Here is a 19,631-nt window from a genome sequence, read left to right as displayed (position 1 = left end):
TACCTCACCCATCTGGCTGGGTTTCCCCAGCCACTCTGGGTGATTCCAACAAAAGATTAAAAGTACATTAAAACATCAGTCATTAAAAACTTCCCTAAATTGATTAGATATGTGTTATGTGTCATCTGCAGAGAAGAAACTGATGCAGAGATAAGTGACTCCATAGAATCCTCCACCTGCCTCTGTATCAGCCATCTCCAACTTGATGCCCTCTAGGTGTTTTGGACTACAACTCCCATCAGCCCCTGCTAGGGGCTGATGGGAGTTGTAGTCCAAAACACCTGGAGGGCACCAAGTTGTAGAAGCCTGATCTAAATGATATTGCTCTTCTATCATGATTCTTGCAGAGTGGCAGCACGTGAGGAAATGATCCAGGGAGAAATAGGGCGTCCTTGAAGTGTCATATTATTTTTGTTAAAAAAAGAAAAGAACAAGAGCAAACTTCCTCTAAGGAACTAACCCTCTTTCCTGCCCTTCCAGATGGAGCAAGCTTGGAGCCAAGTCAGCAGCTGGAAGAATAGGCTGACGGGAGGGTTTGGAGGTGGAGGGGAAATAAGCAGGGAAGGAAATTTATGTTTGAAAATTTTAAATAAAGCAGAAGAGCTTGGTTGTTAGGGAGCAACTGATGGTCTGAGAAGTGTCACAAGGGCAGCCCACGCTTGCATCAGAAAGGCTTAGTGCTGTAAATTAGCTTAGCATTGGAGAGGCTGCCTCCCTTCGCTCTGGAATAACGGCTTGGCAGGCAGTACAGGATACAGAGCGAGAGAGAGAGAGAGAGAGATGTTTAGGTCAGCAAACATCTGGTAAGAAATGGGATTTGATTTTGCATTCCTGCACGTAAGGAGCTGCAGCATGTGAGCAGTGGCTGTGTGTAGCCCCAGCTTTGGGTGAGTCTCTGTCTTCCCCCACCCTCCCCCTGTACCTTCTTCTTCCATGCTCTCCCTTCCCAGGGTAATCCACGCTGGGGCTGCAATGCAGGAAGTTTGATGAGAAGGAGCTGAAGAGCAGCAGGCTGCTGCAATGCAGGAAGTCCTGCAATATGGAGAGCCCTTCTGTTGACAGCAGCATAAGCAGCCCCCTGCAGTTGGGTTAGGCTCAAAGCAACATAGAGACCTCTGCTTCCCTCCAGAGGCAAGGGGTGGAGAGGTGGGGCTTTTGAAATGGACCTGGGGGGGGGGGGGACTCTTGTGAGAAGAAAGCGGCCTGAAACAGCACAGCTGAGAATGACAGAATACTGATTATGGGCAAGAGGTGGATGCCCTGTTGCAACAGATTGCAGCAGTTTGTGTTTTTAGGATGCATTCAAATAGCACTTTATCCCTTTCCCTGACATTTCCTTACCTGATAATTTCTTTCATTTTCCATGTCAATTGCTTCCCGGTAGGGGGTGGGGGGATCCGGTTGCAACCCCATTGACTTAGAAATTCGTGGGAGTCTTGCATTGTAATTTTCCCACAGTTTTCATGGATTACACCATGGGACGAAATTGCGGCTGTGTCCTGGCATATTCCTCCCCTCCATTTTCATGGCTGAATCATGATGGAAGGGGAGAATGCAGGAGCATAAAGGGTAGCAACTTATCCAATGTTATGCACTGTTGTGTCACACCCTGCCCACTGGTGATGGCATTTCTGGGGAAACGGCACAGTTCCACATCGCAACAGATAATGCAGGGTAAAAGGGACATTAGAAACAGAGACAGCATGCTAGTGTTATAACCTGGAAAATAAATAATCCCCACACCTGCATACACCCGTAAATTTATATCCCACTTTTCTTTTGTCATGGAAACAAAGGTGGTGTGCTTGTGGTTCCCAGGCATCCACTCATCCATGCGCTAGCCAGACCTAGATCTGCTTAGCCTCAGCAAATGGATCTCCCCATGTACCTTTGGACAGACCATCCCCTGGAACCAGATGGTGCACATCTCTCTGGAAAGTGACAGCTTTCTATGATGTGTTATCCACCACTTTGCGTTTGATAATGGGATTACTAAATGACTCTCACTCCAGCTCAAAATCTTCTGTGGAATTTATCAATGTTGGTGAAAGCGGTTATTGGTTAACTTTAGATTGTGAGCTCCTTGGTGCACCTTATTTGCCTCTTACACTTAATGATGTAAAGTTACTCCCATTTTACAGATTGGAAACAGAGACCCACAATAAGCACAAAATATGTATCACAATTTGTCTTAGAATTTTGGACAAAGAGCACTTTCCTTAAAACATTGTTTGAGGGGTGTTCCTCACCTGCCCAACAATGAACTTTTTGTGTTTGGTGTATTTTGTATCCTGTAAAATCCAGAATCTTCTTTGTTACATTTGCCACCTATAAAGACACTTCACTTTCACATCCCGTCCTCATCTCTGTTCCCAGAATATGTTGCAAACAATTGTGTTGGTGCTGCTCTGATTGACATTATATTTCCTTCCTTTAGCCTGTAAGATTCCTTCCTGTAACTGGAATCTTACATCCAGGGAGGGGCTGGGGCTGGTTGTTTGTCTTTTTCAGTGTCAAATATTTCATTCCCAGTACTCAGTTATTTTAGGGGCTTTCCCCTCTAATCCTTCCCTAATGGAATTAGCCCTCACTCAGTTTTGATAGCAGCATCAATATTCAATCAAGATTATGCAACTTAAAAAAAATTCTCTGGGGAGGAGGACTACACGACTGGTTTACTTAGGTTTTAATGTATATGTTTATATTGCTACATAGCTTATGTTGTTTAGATGTTGTGTTTTAATTTTCGTTATGTAAAAGGCTATTTTATTTTTTAAATAAAGAGACACAAAATAAATCATAATGATAGACACAAAATAAATCATAATGATATTTGCAGTTATTCTTTATGAGGATGTGAGGCTCCTTCTGAGTAGCAGCAAATCAGAACCAGCTAGAGGACATGTCAAGTTATGTGCAGGTTGTTGCTGTTTTTTGCAGCAGCACCGCCCCGCCCCGCCCCCTCCATGTTGGTGGCTCTGTTGTGGCAGATAGCAGGCATTGCAGCACCTTCACTGCTGTATATTGTTGTTAGGAGTAGGGGTGACTGGGAGAATTACAAGCAGAAGTGGGTGGTGGTGGAGGAGGAGAAAGGAAGTAACAAAAGTGATAGTGGTGCTTCTCTGAGAAGTGGTAGGTTTTTACCACTGTAATATCCCACATCCCCTGGAGTGCAGTAGCCTCACTCCAGACATTATGGGTAATCTGCCACTTGGTACTCACTGGCATACCGGGTAAAGCGTAAAAAGCAGAAGTATCAACAGCAGTGGCCATTTGGCAGCTGCTTGAGGATGCAGGTCCAGGATATGCACAGTTGCAATCCCTCCCAGCCATGCAGTTAGCAAGTCAAAAGGGCCTCTGCCGTTGGCCCTGCCAGCATGGTTCCTGTTTACAGAAACAGCATATGATCCCACCATTGAGGAGCAGTCAGTGCGACCCGAGCTTAGAATTACTTGGATTCATGCTCTGCAACATTCTGAAGATGCTAGACTGACAAGGATGTTACCTGCTGGTTCAGCTATATCGCACTTGATGCAAATTTACTGGGACCCAGGAGTCACCTAGTGGTAAAGAAAGGCTGGTGGTCTGACAACATATAAGTGAGACGATGTTATGCAGAGATTCACTCCGAGATGGGCCAATGCTGCAGCTCATTTTAAGGCACTTTCCCTACATATCTTGTTTACAGTTTTGAATTTGGGGGCATTGATGCCATTTTTCAAAACCATGTCACTTGATCTGTTAGCGAGGATAAACAAAATGTGCCTATCAAGCCAAGCTTATCAATGGATGCATGTTTTCAGCCCTGCTTGCAAAAGCATTGCAGTGTCTCCATAACAGTATTAAAGCTGCAGAGGCTGAGTTCTCTGTATTATAGGGGCTCAAAGCACTGGCCTGGGATAAAAGAGCACATTGCTTGCACAACCCCCACCCCTCCACACCAGGCTAAGCTCCACAGTGTCTATCAGAGCGTCTGCCGGGTGCTCCCGGCAGCAGGATTTCCAGTGGAGTGAAATAGTATTTTGAGCCAGCTGTGGTTGGCAGGGTTCCCGGCTTCAGCCAGAGGCTTGTAATGCAAAAGAGTTCCTAGAGCCAGGACGGGTCTCTGCGTCACATCTGTCCTGAGTTTCAGCCAGATCTGCTGGTAGTACTGCAACCAGCAAGGTTAAGAAATAGTTCATTTCATTACTCCATTACTTGAAATTACTTCTGATTTCCCCCGGTTATTTACAACATCAGAGGAATAAATGGAAGATAACAACACTGGGTCTCCATGTAGAGGAGGACACTGAAAAAATCAACCACATTATGTTGTCCACTGATGCAGGTTTTCTGGCAGTGATGCTCTCAACGGAGAACTTTAGGGCAGATGTCCAAGGTCCCCATTCAACAGAAAGAGCAGGAGGGCTCCCAATTGCAACAAAGCCAGCTTAGCACATTTTGAAGTGAAATAATACACCTCGCCAACTAAAGGGGAGTTGGGAATCAATAAAGCCCCTTTAATGCAGTTTAAATTCAACCAAATTCAAATCTTTACTTGGAAATCTTCCTTACTGAAATATGTGTAGATGTTTTAAGACACGACGCAGCTCGACAGCACACATTTCCCTTACATTGTTTAAGCTTAAAGAAGAAAATGAAAGCACCAAAGACTGCCAACATGCTAATTTTAGTACATCAAAACAATGGTTTCAAGTTGAATTAATGCTCAGTGAAAAGGGAGCTGGGGAGAGGCTTTCACTTGGCAAATCTGACGCTTAGTCCTGTAAAGCAAGACTCAGGGAATAGAGTACTGGAATAGAGAGAGAGCCTTGGCTGTGGAAGCTGTAGCCTCTGCTTAACTTCCTCTGCTTTTCTCTCCCTCAGATTGATCCTCCTTCAACCAGGCCTTGCTGATGATGAATGGAACAGCCAATGTGAACGCAGCCGGACGAAGCCATTATGCCTCCTCTATACCTGTTCCCAGAGCTGCATCCCACAGCAAGATACACACCCTGGCAGCATCGCCCAAACTGCCCCCAAGGCAGAACAGTGTGGGAGCTGTTCCCTCGCAGAGGGCATCATCACCCAGGACAGGGAAGGGGCTGGTTAGCTCGAGCAGTGGAGTGCCAAAAGGATCCAAGCAAAAGCTGGTCCCAAAGACTCCAGCAGCTGCAAGCCCTGGGCAGGAGAAATCGGAAGCGTCTGAGAGCCATGGCGGGTCAGATGGGATAGATTCCAGCCTCAGCCTGAGCATGGTGTCTGGCTGCAGCAGTCCCCGGGGGATGCAGAGGTCCAGCTCCAGAACTATTGGGGCAACTAAGAAAGCTGCTGTTCAAGCAACCGAGAGAAGCAAGGACACCACAAAACATGGGGAAGACAGTAGCAGTCGCGGTGCCAAGAAGGGTCTTGGGAAACCCAGTACAATTCCTGAACCTGCAAAAACCCCTCACCTCCCAGGAAAGAGTCCATCCTATCTCAGCTTGTATAGTGAGACTTTGTTGTCCAGGTCTTCAGAGGGATCCACCACAAAGAGGCCTCAGAGTTGTCCTGTAAAAGGTCAGTGGGTCTCAGAAGCCAATGGGAAAGGAAGTGGAACGTCTAAGCCAGAGGAAAAACCTCAGGTGATCTCACTGGACACAAGCAACCTCAATAAGGGCCCTGTGCTGCACACTGGGCCTATCAGTTTTTCCTCTGTGCCTCAACACAACCATCCCATCATGGCCACGGTAGCCCCGTTCCATTATCGGTAAGTATCAGTCTGTAAAATTATAGGCAAATGTTCCTGGAGTTGCATGTCTACACCGCAAGCTTAAAGGATGGCGGAGGTCCTGGCTTGCTTCCTTTCTACCACAGTGCTAATGAAGGTGTCATAGGAGAAAGCAATCTCCTTACACATCCTGATTGTTAAGATAAAGGTTAGCATTTCATCAGATATGCAGGATGTACAAGCCAAAGGTGGCCAAAAAAGTTTAGTAACAAGAGACCCAGCTCCCTTTTTGAGACTAGAGCTAAGTAGATAGATATAGGGCCAAATGTGTAAGACCAAAGAGATTTGAATGTAGTAAAATGTTTGCATGATTGCTTCCCTGTGCACCCAAGTCACCCAACATTTATCTTATTACTGCTCAACCATCTCGTGTTGACTTTGATGAGGCACAGTAAAAGTGTATTGAGTTTTTTAGCTCAAGGTTCATAGTGCAACAGTTGTATGACTGCTTCACCACATGCCAAGCTTAGTACAGCTTCATTCAGCTAAAATCTTAAGTATGCCAGTTGAATCATGTGGGTTGAACCACCTGGTGTCCACCAGATGTTTTGGACTACAGGTCCCATCACTCTCAGATAGCATGTCCAATGGTCAAAGGTGATAGGAGTTGTGGTCCATAACATCAGGAGATCACCAGCTTGGAGAAAGCTACCTTAGGTCAAGGAGGTTGGTGCCTCCTGGAGAAGCCACTCAACAGTCCTGTACTGATGATGCTCTGGGTGTACTAATATGGAAGGACAGGACTCAGGAGAATAATTGCAGAGAGGCAGGTAGATCAAGGTGAGGATTATAATGTACGTAGACAATTTGTGGGATAACTCATGTAGGGATTGAGGGATGAGAACGCTATTGTTCCCTCAGCCAAGCACATGCAGTTGTGGTTGCTGTTGTACAGATCAGGATTGCCATCACAGCAACACTTCATGAGAAGTGTAGAACTAAATTGTCTCATGTTCCTTTGTGTTGCGGGCTGACATGAAATAGAGCTGCTCTGCTTAGTTCATCCTAAGCATGAATTTGATCATTGACAAATTATTTAGCACTGGTTTCCCACCATCATGTTGTTCACTGTGGGTGAATCACATGTTCACTTCCAGCTACGCTTCACTCCTGAGATGGACCAGCCCAGTCTGAATGTCCCAGCTGTCCAAAGTCAAGCTTCTTGGACACTTACTGCACCCATGTTTACCAAGTAGTCTTGCACCCAGACATTGGTGAAGGCTGGCCTCACCCAGATGCCTAGATGGGATGTGTAAGAGCTGTTATGGCAGCTGTTTCTTTGTGAATGAGGGACTGAACAATGGATTGAACTATAAGGAACTGTCCATACAATTTGCTCATGTAGCCGAACATACAAGTGAGTATGTAGAGTGACTGACTTAATGCGCTTCCTCTGCCTACTAGGCGACAGGGTGAGAAAGAGAGGAGCAGCTCATCTAAAGAGGAGTCTGCATGTGAAGAGCAGCAGCCCAACCTTACTAAAGGGCCTGAACATGGATTGAGAAGTATGGGTAAGTGGGAAAACTGGAGAGATCCCTTCCTTATGAGGAAGGAAAGGCAGCCAGTGGATCAGAGTGCATGACATATGGTTGGCTGCAGAGGGAGGTGGGTCTGCTTTTATGTATCAGGTTGTAGGTGTTGGCAGCCACCTATGTAGACCTTGTTGAACAACCACATATCAGTTGATTTGCAGGGTGGGGAATAAACACAATGGAAATCCCATGCTTTCTAGACTTAAATCCAAGGTTTTGGATTTTGGGGGGAAACCACCAAAAGTTTTGGTCTGTTTCTCTTTGCTTATCTTGAGAAGATCATCATGTCCTCTGAATGAGCAAACCATTCTTCTTTAAGGGAAGAATTCAACACAGTGTTAAGGAGATGGTTCCATCAGCACAAGCATTTCTTCCCCCTTCCAAGGCTTCCACACAAGACTGAAGTCTCCCCACAGCTGCTTTTTAAAATTTTGACTTGTGAATGTCAACTGCATGACATCTGTAGTTTCACCTTAAAATGGATGACTCAGGGCAGATTATAAGGATTATGGAGGACACAGCACTGGTATTATGTCCAGTTTAAAATGTCTATCGAGTGAGTTTGAGATGCCTGTAAACCTAAAGAATCCCCCACCCAACATTGCGATGGTGATGTCTGTGGGGAAAAGTTACTATGATCACAATGTAAAACCACAAACATCTCAAATGCAATGGGTAGACCAATTCATTCATATACTTAGTATGAATGAGGGTAACCCTATGTCTGCTTTCAGACTGGTATATGGTTTGAATCAGGCTTTGAATATATTCTTGTCTGAGGATAATACTGCTATAGTTCACTTCAAACCATGGGAAATACATATCTCCTCTGTGTTGACCAGGATAATGTGATGGAGATGATTATTGGTTTCTTACATATACAATCTGTTTTATGTAATGTTATTAACGAAAGGATTGCTTAATTTTACCCTAATTTGGTAGGCGGTTAGTGGTCGTTCTTATGTATATGGACAATATGGTTCTTCTCTCACATCCTCCTAGATGTTCTCATCGGTTGCTGTCCCATCTTGGGACATCCCATTTAATGCAGGGGGAGGGTATCTGTGACCCTTCAGATGTTGCTGAACTCCAACTCCCAACAGTCCCAGCTAGTATGGCCAATGGTCAGGGATGGCGATCCAGCCATAAAACTTCCTTATTTAGAGAGCAGTGTAACAATCAGCTGTGACAAAAACCCTGTGCTGGTAATTAATAGAACCTTTTCCTCAAAGCACAAACAGGGACAATGAATGGACACTACTGTGAGGTTGTGGGGTTTAATTATGACTACAACCCTAAACAGATGTGGTGGGCAAGTTCCGCTGAACACAACAGGATTTACTTCTAAATAAAAATGTATAGCTTTGTACTGTAGGGAGTACTTCCATTGTCCTGTTAAGTGAAGGCTTACATATTAAAGATATACTGTATTTTTTGCTCTATAAGACTCACTTTTTCCCTCCTAAAAAGTAAGGGGAAATGTGTGTGCATCTTATGGAGTGAATTCAGGCTGTGCAGCTGTCCCAGAAGCCAGAACAGCAAGAGGGATTGCTGCTTTCACTGCACAGTGATCCCTCTTGCTGTTCTGGCTTCTGAGGAGCGTCTTGTGGTCTTGTGCGTCTTATAGAGCGAAAAATACGGTAATATTCTTATCACATGGGTCAATGTAAGGTGTTTTCAAGTTTGCTGTAACATTTGGAGGGAACAGGAAGCACCCAGCCTATAGGATATCCAGCATCAAAGTTATGACACAGCTTAATATGGAGCTGAAATATTGCATAATATTTAACAGCAGCACCTGTGATTGCTATGACGGTGAAAGTCAGATGCAGCGATGATGATGCAGTGGTGGTGAAAGTCACATATATCAATCTCAGTTAAAGCGAAGACCACTCTAGCAGCATTAAAATATTAGTGTAAGGTTTGTGGTCCATCATTATCATGATTGCCATTTCAGAAGCGAAATATATTGGTGAAAGTCATTGCCTGTGATTGAATAATATTAAGTGCTTCCAGGAATAGCCTCAAGTTCTAGTCTTGCATTGTTAAGCGGAGAAGCAATGTATTAAGGAGCTGAGGATGTGGATCAGTGAAAGGATTTAATTTTAAGAAAAGAATTCCCCTAAATTCATTCTCTCCTTAGAATTGGGCTCAATTATTACTAAGCGGCTCTTTCAAACTCACAGTTCAGTATTTTTGTCGATAAAATATTCCAGGACACCATACTGTTGTCAGTCACACCAGTGTATGGTTGGATCTTCCTCCTCATTTTCATTTTATGCATGACAGCCAGGGCTGGTTCATACCATTTTGCCAACCAAGTACTGGCAAAAGCAACCATACACCTTACCTGGAACATAGGATCGTGTTGTAAATATCCTGGTGTTATAGTGACATGTTAAATTGGTTGATGAAGGATTATTTATATCAATTTTGATCCTTATAGCTGAATGAAACAGCAGTTACAGTGAAGGCTCCATCAAAAATTCCTTTTTATGTTGACAAAGAATGCTTTGTATCTCAAGACTGATAGCAAGATACAGAGCAAAAGAGGATGAAGAACCAAAGTTACAGAGAACATGAATTTGCAATGTAGCAGGATAATCAATGTCCATTTTCCTAGTTTACTCCCCAAAATGTTTTGCAACATTTTGGTGTGCAGTGCACTCCAGTCTCTTTCATCTACCTATTCAGTTGATAGACAACTGGGTTGACATCCCTTCTGCAAGGGAAATTCTAGGTGGTTTCTGTGCAATAAATGTGCATTTTGTTGTGCTGTGCCCAGACATCTTTGCTCAAGAAAAACTTTACTGTTGCAGGATATTGTTTTGGTATTCCACATATTCCATACCCCGCAAGTATTCCAGAAAAAAGGGACACACAGTTTTCTGGCACAAGAGTATGGTGGCCATTTTGAGGGCTGAGATCTTGCACGATTTTGCACTGAGATCACGCCCCAAAAAGTGTTCCCCCCTGAAAAAACACAGAACCGTGATCTTGCACAGTGCCCCAAAATGCATGATTTTGGGCGCTGTGATCTCACCCGGGTCACATGACTCGTGTGAAAGCACAGACAAGAAGTTGCGTGTCCTGGTTTTTGAGACTCAATATGTTGGAGGGTATGATACATGTTCTTGGATGCAACACTCATCTTGCTCCCCACCCCTTTAAAGGAGCAAACACTGCACATGCTGTGCACTGCTTGCCCTCTGTAGCGACTGCAAGATCCTTTTAAAATTTTTGTTTTCTTTTTTAACGGGATAGTTTCATGGGATAGGTCTGAGCCATGGCATTTCACATTTTCAAATGTTAACCAACTGCCTAAATCTTTGGTGTGGATATCTCTCATGGTGTTGGTGGGGAACCGGCACGAATGTCAGTGGCCGGGCAAAATTGAGTGACTGCTTTTCCTAGGATTTGGGAGGCTGATTGCTGGGATCTGCCTCCTTCTGCATTTGCATGAAAACTTCTTGTGAGCCCAGTTCAGCAGCTCCAGAGGGGGGTGGATCATTATAGCAAGTGGCGTTACTGGGCTGCAATGGAATTAGTCCCACTAGGGTGCAGGATGCAAATCCCCCTTGGGGCCTCTCAGGAAAAGAATGGGCAGCACGTGTGCTGTTAACAGGATTATGGGCCCATTCAGGAGCTTTGCGGGAAAGGACTCCCTGGTGGGAAGAAATGGAAAGAGAGAAGTTGATTCAGCCAGATATGCTCAGTGCTTGAATTATGAGGGGTTCATAACAAAACCCCAACCTCTCATTTCTCCCCCTGTTTCCAAATATCTGAGAGGCTGTCTCCCTCCCTACAGAGCCTCTTGGGTGCTAAAATTGGCAGTGGGGGCCCTTTTAGCGGCTCTGTCACCCTCAAAAGCTCAGGGTGGTGGCAGGGGTGGTCCAGAAGAGGGCATTCTCTGGAGCAGCCCCCAAGTTATGAAACTGCTTACTTCTTTGTGCGCCTCCTCCACAAGAGGTCTGGAGAGTGGCAGCATGAGAACAGACCTTTTCTGTTTGTGGAATGCTCTCCCCCAGGGAGGTTTGGCTGGTGCCTTCATTTAGACTTGGAAAGGGATCCTTAGCTATAAGTCATAGTTGAGGATTCCATTCCCTTGGGAGATAATCAGTCAGGGGCTGCATGTTGGCAATAAGCAGGGTGGTAAATGGGGGCCTCTCCTTCTCTCTCTTTATGCAACCCCCACTTCTTCTTTCTCTCTCTTTCTGACACCTCTACTCCTTCTTCCTCCTTACTCAGCAGGCTGCTGGGAAAGAGGCAGATCGTCCTTGCCAGATGCGTTTCTCCTCTCCTCGTTTCATCATTTCACCCATTTTGGCTCACCCCTACCCCATCCAGCCTCCCACATCTGTACGAAATTAGGCTGAAGGCCACACGAGATGCCCATCCTTACTATAGATGGTCAGCACACAAAACTGCCCCCGTCTTGGGTTATCAGGATCTGACCTGCTGCCTTCGGAGGGTGTGGTGTCCTACAAACTGAAGGCACAGAGTGGAAGTGTAGTGCTCACCTGCTTTGCTAGTGCCTAGCAGAGCCTTTTCTTTTCCCGTGACTTGCGCCGCAGCAAGTAAGGATACCTTGTGCTCCAGTACGAGGATGGAGGCAGATGGATTGCCAGGCACTTATCCCGTGCTGCTAGTAACCTGACTGCTTTGACAGATGGGAGCTCTGGAGTCAGTTCCTGAGATGGTGGGTCATGTCACGACCAATGCACTGGAGGGGCGGGAGTGCCAAATCATTATTGGAGGAGCCGGCTGGGTGGGCGGGAGGGGAGAAAGGGCCGCAACGTGCCTAATGGCATGAAATGCACTAGAGGTGAAAGAGAGGGCAGATGGTGCTTTCCACAAGTGATGCCTTATATGCATTCAGCTCAAAGGCACACTGCACAATACTGTATTCCAGGTCTCCTGTGATCTCAGTGACAAGCTAGGAAGGAATGGCTGTGTGAGAGCGAGGCGGAGGGGCAGCCACACAGCTCATCATTTGCCATTAGCAATTGCAGAAGTAGGTAGTGCGGGTGGCGTCTTGTGATCCGTCGCCTATTGTTCTCTCTCCTGCTTTTCCACACAGGCCCTCCAGGCAGGAAGAGGTGGGCAAGCAATCGGTTTTAAACTGTTGTTGGTTTTTATGGATAGCGTGGTTTTTAATTATTGCATTGGGCTTTCTTTTTTATTGCAAGCCCCCCTGAATATTTTATTGAAGGCAACATAAATAAATAACACAAACAACAAATAAGTAAGATCTGGAGGCAGATTGGCTGAATGTGGAAACACAGGGAAATGCATTACGTTAAGCTAGGCCTACTGGCTCACAGACTGCAGGGGGCGCCAGCCTTTCTGGATCTATGGGCACACCTGAAAGCTTGAGAAACCGTTGTGTCTACATGACCAACACTGGAATGGCAGCCAGCTTTTTTACTGGCTGAAACAGAGTTGCTTCTCTCAAACCTAATTGCACTGGGGGACCACACCCTGCAGGCACCAGAAGAGCCGTTGCAAGTATCTGTGTGCCTGTGGGTGCATGGCTGGCAGCCCCTGTCCACACTAATGGGCAGTGCTGAGGGCAAGGTAAGCAATCGTCACCATCCACCTCAGGCTGGGGCAGAGGAAGGTCTCCTAGGGAACCCTCCAGGCACCACATGCCAGCAGTAGAGATGGCCAGAGGCGACAGCAGGCAGAGCAATGGATGTGGCTCTTACCTTTGTATGGTAAGCAACATTCCAGCCATGCACAAGCCGGAGGATTTGACACTACCACCACCCCATTTCTCCTCCATGCAGAGAAATGAGAGGCATGATCACAGTTCGAAGACACATTGCAGCCAGAGGCTTTCCAAAAACACGCAATGATGGACATGGCCTGGGAAGAGTCCCAAGGGCTGATAAAGAGGCCTGGAGGGCTGCTTGCCTTGTCTTCCATAGTCTACCCATTCCTTGGGCATTGTTTCCCATGGACTGAGAGTGCACCTTAGAATACAAAGAAATTCCAGAAAGCTTATCAGTTAGTACTGTACTGATGTTCTCTTTGCTGAAGCCCTGATAAGCTTCCATGAAGTAGCTTGCAAATTGCCACTCTGTGTAAAATTCGGGCAATGTACACATCGGTGGCTTAAAATGTAGCAAGGTCGTTTCCTCCTGCTGTGTTTCAAGTCACATTTTTACTGGTTGCTGTACACGCCAGAGGGGTCAAGGGTGCCTTCACCCGATGTGCATTACCTGATTTGTTTCTCTGTACCTGCAACCTCCCCCCCAACTCTTAGTCCTAGAAAGTGTCATCTGTGCATGTGCAACGGCTGTCTCAGATGCACGCACCTCAGCTTAACTGTGGCTTATGTTTTCAAATCGGATGGAAGCTGGTTTGAGGGAAGGTGCATCAAACAAATTTGTTTTTCAAGAAACTACAGAAAACGTATGGATTGTGGCTGACATCATGAATACTCAACTTCAGAGCACCAGCTGCAGTGTCCGAGTAAACGGCAATGTGTACACAGCCATAGGCTTCATTAATGTTAAGGTGATGCTGCTAGGCATGGGCTCTGCATTTTTTGGGGGGTAATGTTTCCTCCTCAAGGGCGGTTTAGGCACTGTCTTTGCTCTAAGGGAACGAGAGACCATGGTGGAGAGGGAGGAACCCACATGCTTCCCAGCTGCAATGTAATCTCACCCAGGAGCTCACCAGAGCTGTGTGGGGCTTGTCTCTGCTTTCCCACTCTCATTAAGACATCCGATCCCTGTGAGTCCAGGGCCAGCCGGGACCAGCTGTCCTGGACCTTGACCTGCCTGGGAGAATAGAAAGCAGGGGGTCACTGCCACATTTCTACTGCGGCTCTTCCGCAAGTTCCTGCTGTTTAATTTACTGTGGCTGGAAACTGTAGTGCTTGGCTAGGAAATAGCCTGTGTGCTTGGCCCTGTGGGTGAAACATTATCTGGCGTGACCAGGCTAGAAGGATGGGTGAGTGCAGATCTGGCATGGGAACCAGTTCCCACTCATTGGAGCTGCAGCTGCATGGTGGGGGATGGGAGAGAGGGGGTGCAGGATCTGCACTCCCCTGCACATCTATGGTTGGGTAAGGCTGAATTAAATTGGTGAGGATTGTCAAAGTTGCCTCCTGGTCCGGTGGGCAAATAGCCCTATGGCTCTCCTGCAGCAGTGATACAGTCTAGTTTCCGAGTGGATAGAGGTTTCTCTCCTGTGTGCATCATATGACATGAAATTCCCTCCCAGCCTTTAGCGACGGGGATGTGACCCAAACTGACATTATTGCAACTGTGTTCAACAAAGGCACTTGAAGCAGCGAGTTTTCAGACATGCTGCCAGCTCTTCTCCAAAGAGCTTCGCTTTCATCACAAGACCACACCATGGCGAGGAACAAAGGAAATACGAGATAAATAGGATTGCCACCTCTCCCAAGGCCAAAAACAAAACAATAGCCTTTTTGCATTTCCCCAAATAAAATAACTCACATATCCATGTTTAGAATTCCATGGCAGTCTAAATGGCACAAGGATTCTATGGCACCTTAAAAACAATCAGGTTTAAAGTGTCATAAGCTTTTGTGGGCAAGGCTAGAGGTAGCTCTGGCATTTCTGTGCTGAGTCCAAATATATGGAAGTTAAAAACATGGCAGGAGAAATCAGCTGTGAGCGGAATTTGAAGAACAGCCTGCGGGAGGAAAGGTCACCCCCCCCCCCCACCTAATTTGCTGTTTAAAATCAGAATGAGGGTGTTGTTGCCCACATTAGAATGTGGGGAGAAAAAACAAAACAAGAACCCACATGTCCAAGGTAATTCTGTGTACTGATCTGAATAGTCTCATATAATTAATTATATGTTGCAGGGCAAAGGGGTCATGGTATACTCCCATACTGCATGGCAAGTGCTTCCCCTCTATGGGGATGGATTCATCTTTTGCACAGAAATAAAAAGAAATCACACCTAGAAACTAGTGCTGCTCTGTGCTTCTCTGAGTTGACTTATCCATGTAGAATTGGCCTTTCTGGTTTTAAGGCCCTGTTATACATTATGTGGTGGCACATACAGAATGGTAATTCCATGTGGAATGGCAACTGTTTTCCTGCAGCTGATTGTCAGCTTCCTTCCAACTCCTTTTGGCCAGAACAAACACCGTTATTCCTGTAAACAGAATTTTCTGGGCATATAATTTCCACCTTTATGAGGATGTTTCTCATGAATCATTGCCCAAGCTGAGGAGAAGAGAATGGACAGTATATGGGACAAATTGATTCTGCTGCTCTCTTGAGAGAAGGCCAAGCCCTTTGCCCAGTTTGCATCCCATCAGGAGGCTGGAGCTGAAATGAACCCTCCGTTACACATGGCAAGAGGAATACAGCAGCATTGTTCCATTTCTCTAATTGTTTAATTGCTCCATTATCCTTGCTCAGCGACTGTGCATTGTGTGCAACCCTTCTTTCCACAGTCTTTTTTTTTTAAACTCTAGTTTTCCTAATTCTGACATGCAGGGAGAATCTATTCCAAAGGACACTTAGAAATGAGACAGGAGGATGCATTTAAAAATAAAATCAAAATGCAGCAGTTGAGCTCCATGGTAGATGCACTCTGACATCTAGTAATGTTATATCCACAGGGGAGTTATTTGGCAAAGATAATTAGGAAATAAAACCTCTGCACTTAATAGAAGCTGCTGCGTGCTGTATGCTGTCTACCGAAGTGTTTTACCCGCAGCCCCCATCAGGCCAATGGTTGAATCCGTGGTTTACAAAGTCATTTTTCAATGAACCATTCACAGACATTTCTTGCAGATCAGTTGTATTTTGTAGGCTGTATGCAGCTTACTGCAGCCACTGATACACTGGGAGGTTTTGCAGAGAGAGGAGGGAAGAGGGGAAATTAAGTTACATTATTCCTTATAGGAATGATGTGGAGGGAGGGGATAAATTTCCCATTCCAAATTGATTTTGTAAATTCATCAGACCTCTCCGTTCGTCTTCTTTTTTTAAATTGAATGATACTGGGGTGGCTGTTGCCAAGGTAGCAAAGGAGCTGGCTCTGAAGAAGAGAATGGGGGGATGCTCTAGGGATGTGCAAAGAATATAAAAACAGTGAGAGAGAAAGGGGAGAGGTTAGTTTATGGATCATTTTCAGCTTTCCAAGATTTCCTGTAAATTGCTCCCTTCTGTTCCCCTGCTTGTTAGGATTTGAGATATACTGCTGATTGCTGAATTTCTGCAGGTAAGCAAGTGAACATAAGTAAAACCCAAACCTCCTAAGGCTGGTATGATTTCGGGGAGTACGTCTATACCACGGACTCCACAGTGTATATTGGGGTAGAGGTGGAACGAGAAGCCTTTATTGAAGCAAACTAGAGTGTTGCCCTCTGTTAAAATTCCTACTGATAACTAAAGAGAAAATGGCTAGTTTAGACTTGAGAATTATGAGTCATTCTAACATACCGTGCACAAAGTGATGCACTGTACAAACTTTGGGATTCCCTTATTGATTTGCAGCACTCATAAGGGAAGTGAGAAATGGCATTATGGTTTCTCTGTACGGATTTCTCTGTGACTTCATAAGCTAGAGATAGGTAATGGTCCCAAAGACAGTTTGAAAAGGGGGCTGAATACTGTTTGGAGAGTGCACAATCATCTCTCTCTTGTTGTTGTTGTTGTTTAGTCGTTTAGTCGTGTCCGACTCTTCGTGACCCCATGGACCAGAGCACGCCAGGCACTTCTGTCCTCCACTGCCTCCCGCAGTTTGATCAAATTCATGCTGGTAGCTTCAAGAACACCACCCAACCATCTCATCCGCTGTCGTCCCCTTCTCCTTGAGATCTTTCCCAACATCAGGGTCTTTTCCAGGGAGTCACATCTCTCTCTTACCTCCTGGCAAAACCTAGACATCTCTAGGTTTGGGTGTCTTTCAAAAAATCCTGCAAAACATGTTTGACCACAGTGGAACAAAAGCACTGTGCACACAATAGAAGCCTCTCTCAAACCATTTCACTCTCTTTTAAAAACTATTGTCTTTCTCCTGCCTTATCTGGCAGAAGGCTAGATTCTGGATGCTACTTGAGATGTGGAATTTTTTTTTTCCTCGAGGAAGTGAAATTTATAATGTCGTTAAAGATGATTAGATCTCCTTGGTTCAAGTAGCCAAGCTGCAGGTTTTTATATCCTGTTCCTGAATAAAAAATGGGAGCTCTGGACATTCCAAATCCTTCAGGGCTTCTAAAGTGTCACAAATCTTTTTAAAAGATGGATCCAGCATACTGGAATGCCCAGTCATATACCTGGGACAGTGTGGACCACTCTTATCAAATTTGAAGGTAAAAGGAATGTATTTGTAATAAGTAGGGATGGAGGAGAAATTTGATTCAGTATGTATTTAAAGCTGTGGATTGCACTTTCAAAGAATAAATAAATAGACAAGTATGCAGTATATTGGGGGATGTGGCTTACAAAAATGTGTACACTAGTTTTAAAAAAGCATATAAAAAAGAGGTTATAAGAAGAAATTCACACTAAAATGCTGATTAATTTTCATGAAGATTTTTTTTTAATGGCAAATTGTTGAAAAATGTGGAGAACTGAATTTATGTTTGGAAAAATGAGAATCAGAGAACCAAAACCGACAGATCCTTAGCAGCAAAATACTTGTCCACATATGGGCAAGCCTTCTAAGACTCTGACCAAATGCAGACTCATGCCATTGGCATTAGCTACATTTCACCCCTGCCACCTCCCACCTAGTTTCCTTGCTTCATTTACCATCTGACCTGATGAAGACTTTCAGAGAACTTGAAAGCCTGCACAATATTTTGTGACATATTTGGTTGGCATAATACAGATTTTGGCATTTCCCCCCTAATGGGCCAGCATTGATGCCTTAATCCCCCGCCCCCCGCCCCCCGGTCCCTGCACAATGTGAAATAGTAACTGGAACGCCCTGATTAACCATGTGGGTTTGTCATAACACTACCCCTTAGTCCTGGAGTCCTTTATCCATAAAAAGGATGTGCCCCTGGCTACTTTTGTTCCTCTTCCTTAGTCTCGCATGTCTTCTGGATTCCAGTTATGCTATGCTGTGATGGAGAGCTGGTTAGCTGTCTAGGCTTTGAATAACAAAGCTGGCTTGAAATTCTTCAGTAATTGCTTTGGCTTATTCCACATTTTTTGAGGACAAGGGTGGAACTGTGGTCTAAACCACTGAGCCTAGGGCTTGCTGATTGGAAGGTCGGCAGTTCAAATCCCCACGACGACAATTCGAAAGCGCACATCAAAGTGCAAGTAGATAAATAGGTACCACTCCGGCGGGAATGTAAGCGTCAGCTCCCTCAGCCAGTAAAGCAAGATGAGCGCCGCAACCCCAGAGTCATTCACGACTGGACTTTTAACTGTCAGCGGTCCTTTACCTTTACCTTTATTCCACATTTAAGATAGGACAATGTAATGTACTATATATCTTCTTATATACCCGTGTTAAAAAATATTTATTACATTTTTAAAGCCACCCTTTAACCCTAATGGTCCCAGGGCAGTTTTTAAGTTCTTAAATAGAGTTTTTCAGTGTTTGAATGAATGGCAACAAGTTTGCTCCAGCAGACTAACACTGCTGCCCCTCTGGAAGTTGTGTGTTTTGCTTTGAGGATTTGGAAACAGTGGCCTAAAAACATACAAGGCAACAATTTTGTATATGCTTATTTGGGAGCAAGTCCCATTGAACTCACTGTGACCTAACTCCCAAGTAGATATGGTTAAAGGCTGGCCAGGAAGTCTCTGCTAATTTGATTACTATATTACTTAGACATTATTTGTTATGAAAACAGATAGGAACACACATACACACACAAAATCATACAACAGTTTTAAGTGTGCCTGTGTTTGTATTATCCAGATATCCTTTCTTAGTAAGAGTTAGGTGAGTGAGATCTGTGCTGAGTGACGCACTCTTGCCAATATTGGCTGGTTCACTTGTTTTTTTGTATTAAAAGTCACCCTGGATTGGATCTGTTCACATTACTGTGTTACTACACAGTGAAGCTGTTTCCCCCTGATGTGTTTCACAGCTCTTTCACCACTAGCTGTTCACATCAGCAGAGCTTCGTTAGTGTCAGATTCATTTCTGTTGTACACACCAGAGGACAATGACTAGGGATGTGTTCCCACTTAGGCTAGAGATGAATTAGGAACAGTTTAAGGACTCCAGTTGGTGTGAAGCTGGCTTGAGAAACAACGCTTCAAACAGTAGCATTTTATAATGAAGTACAGGATGCATATGCATTTTGGATAATTTCATGGGAACATGGATTAAAAACGCAGCACTGGGAATGCAATGAGTGCACACTAAATGGGAGTGTGAACACA

At 44.9% G+C, this 19,631-nt stretch overlaps 1 protein-coding gene across 8 annotated transcripts in view; it reads left to right on the top strand.

Annotated features, from left to right (window-relative positions):
- The window catches only part of NAV1 (neuron navigator 1), a 257,934-nt gene that overhangs the window by 56,307 nt on the left and 181,996 nt on the right, over positions 1-19,631 (top strand). For all 8 annotated transcript variants that reach the window (XM_077929106.1, XM_077929105.1, XM_077929104.1 and 5 more), the window contains exons 2-3: positions 4,867-5,728; positions 7,154-7,260. In XM_077929106.1, the coding sequence (XP_077785232.1) occupies positions 4,896-5,728; positions 7,154-7,260 (940 nt within the window). In that variant the 5' untranslated portion in view covers positions 4,867-4,895. The remainder of the gene's footprint in view (positions 1-4,866; positions 5,729-7,153; positions 7,261-19,631) is intronic.

The sequence above is a fragment of the Podarcis muralis genome, chromosome 5 (assembly GCF_964188315.1).
Source record: "Podarcis muralis chromosome 5, rPodMur119.hap1.1, whole genome shotgun sequence".
Taxonomy (NCBI): domain Eukaryota; kingdom Metazoa; phylum Chordata; class Lepidosauria; order Squamata; family Lacertidae; genus Podarcis; species Podarcis muralis.
This window is presented reverse-complemented; position numbering and strand designations above follow the sequence as displayed.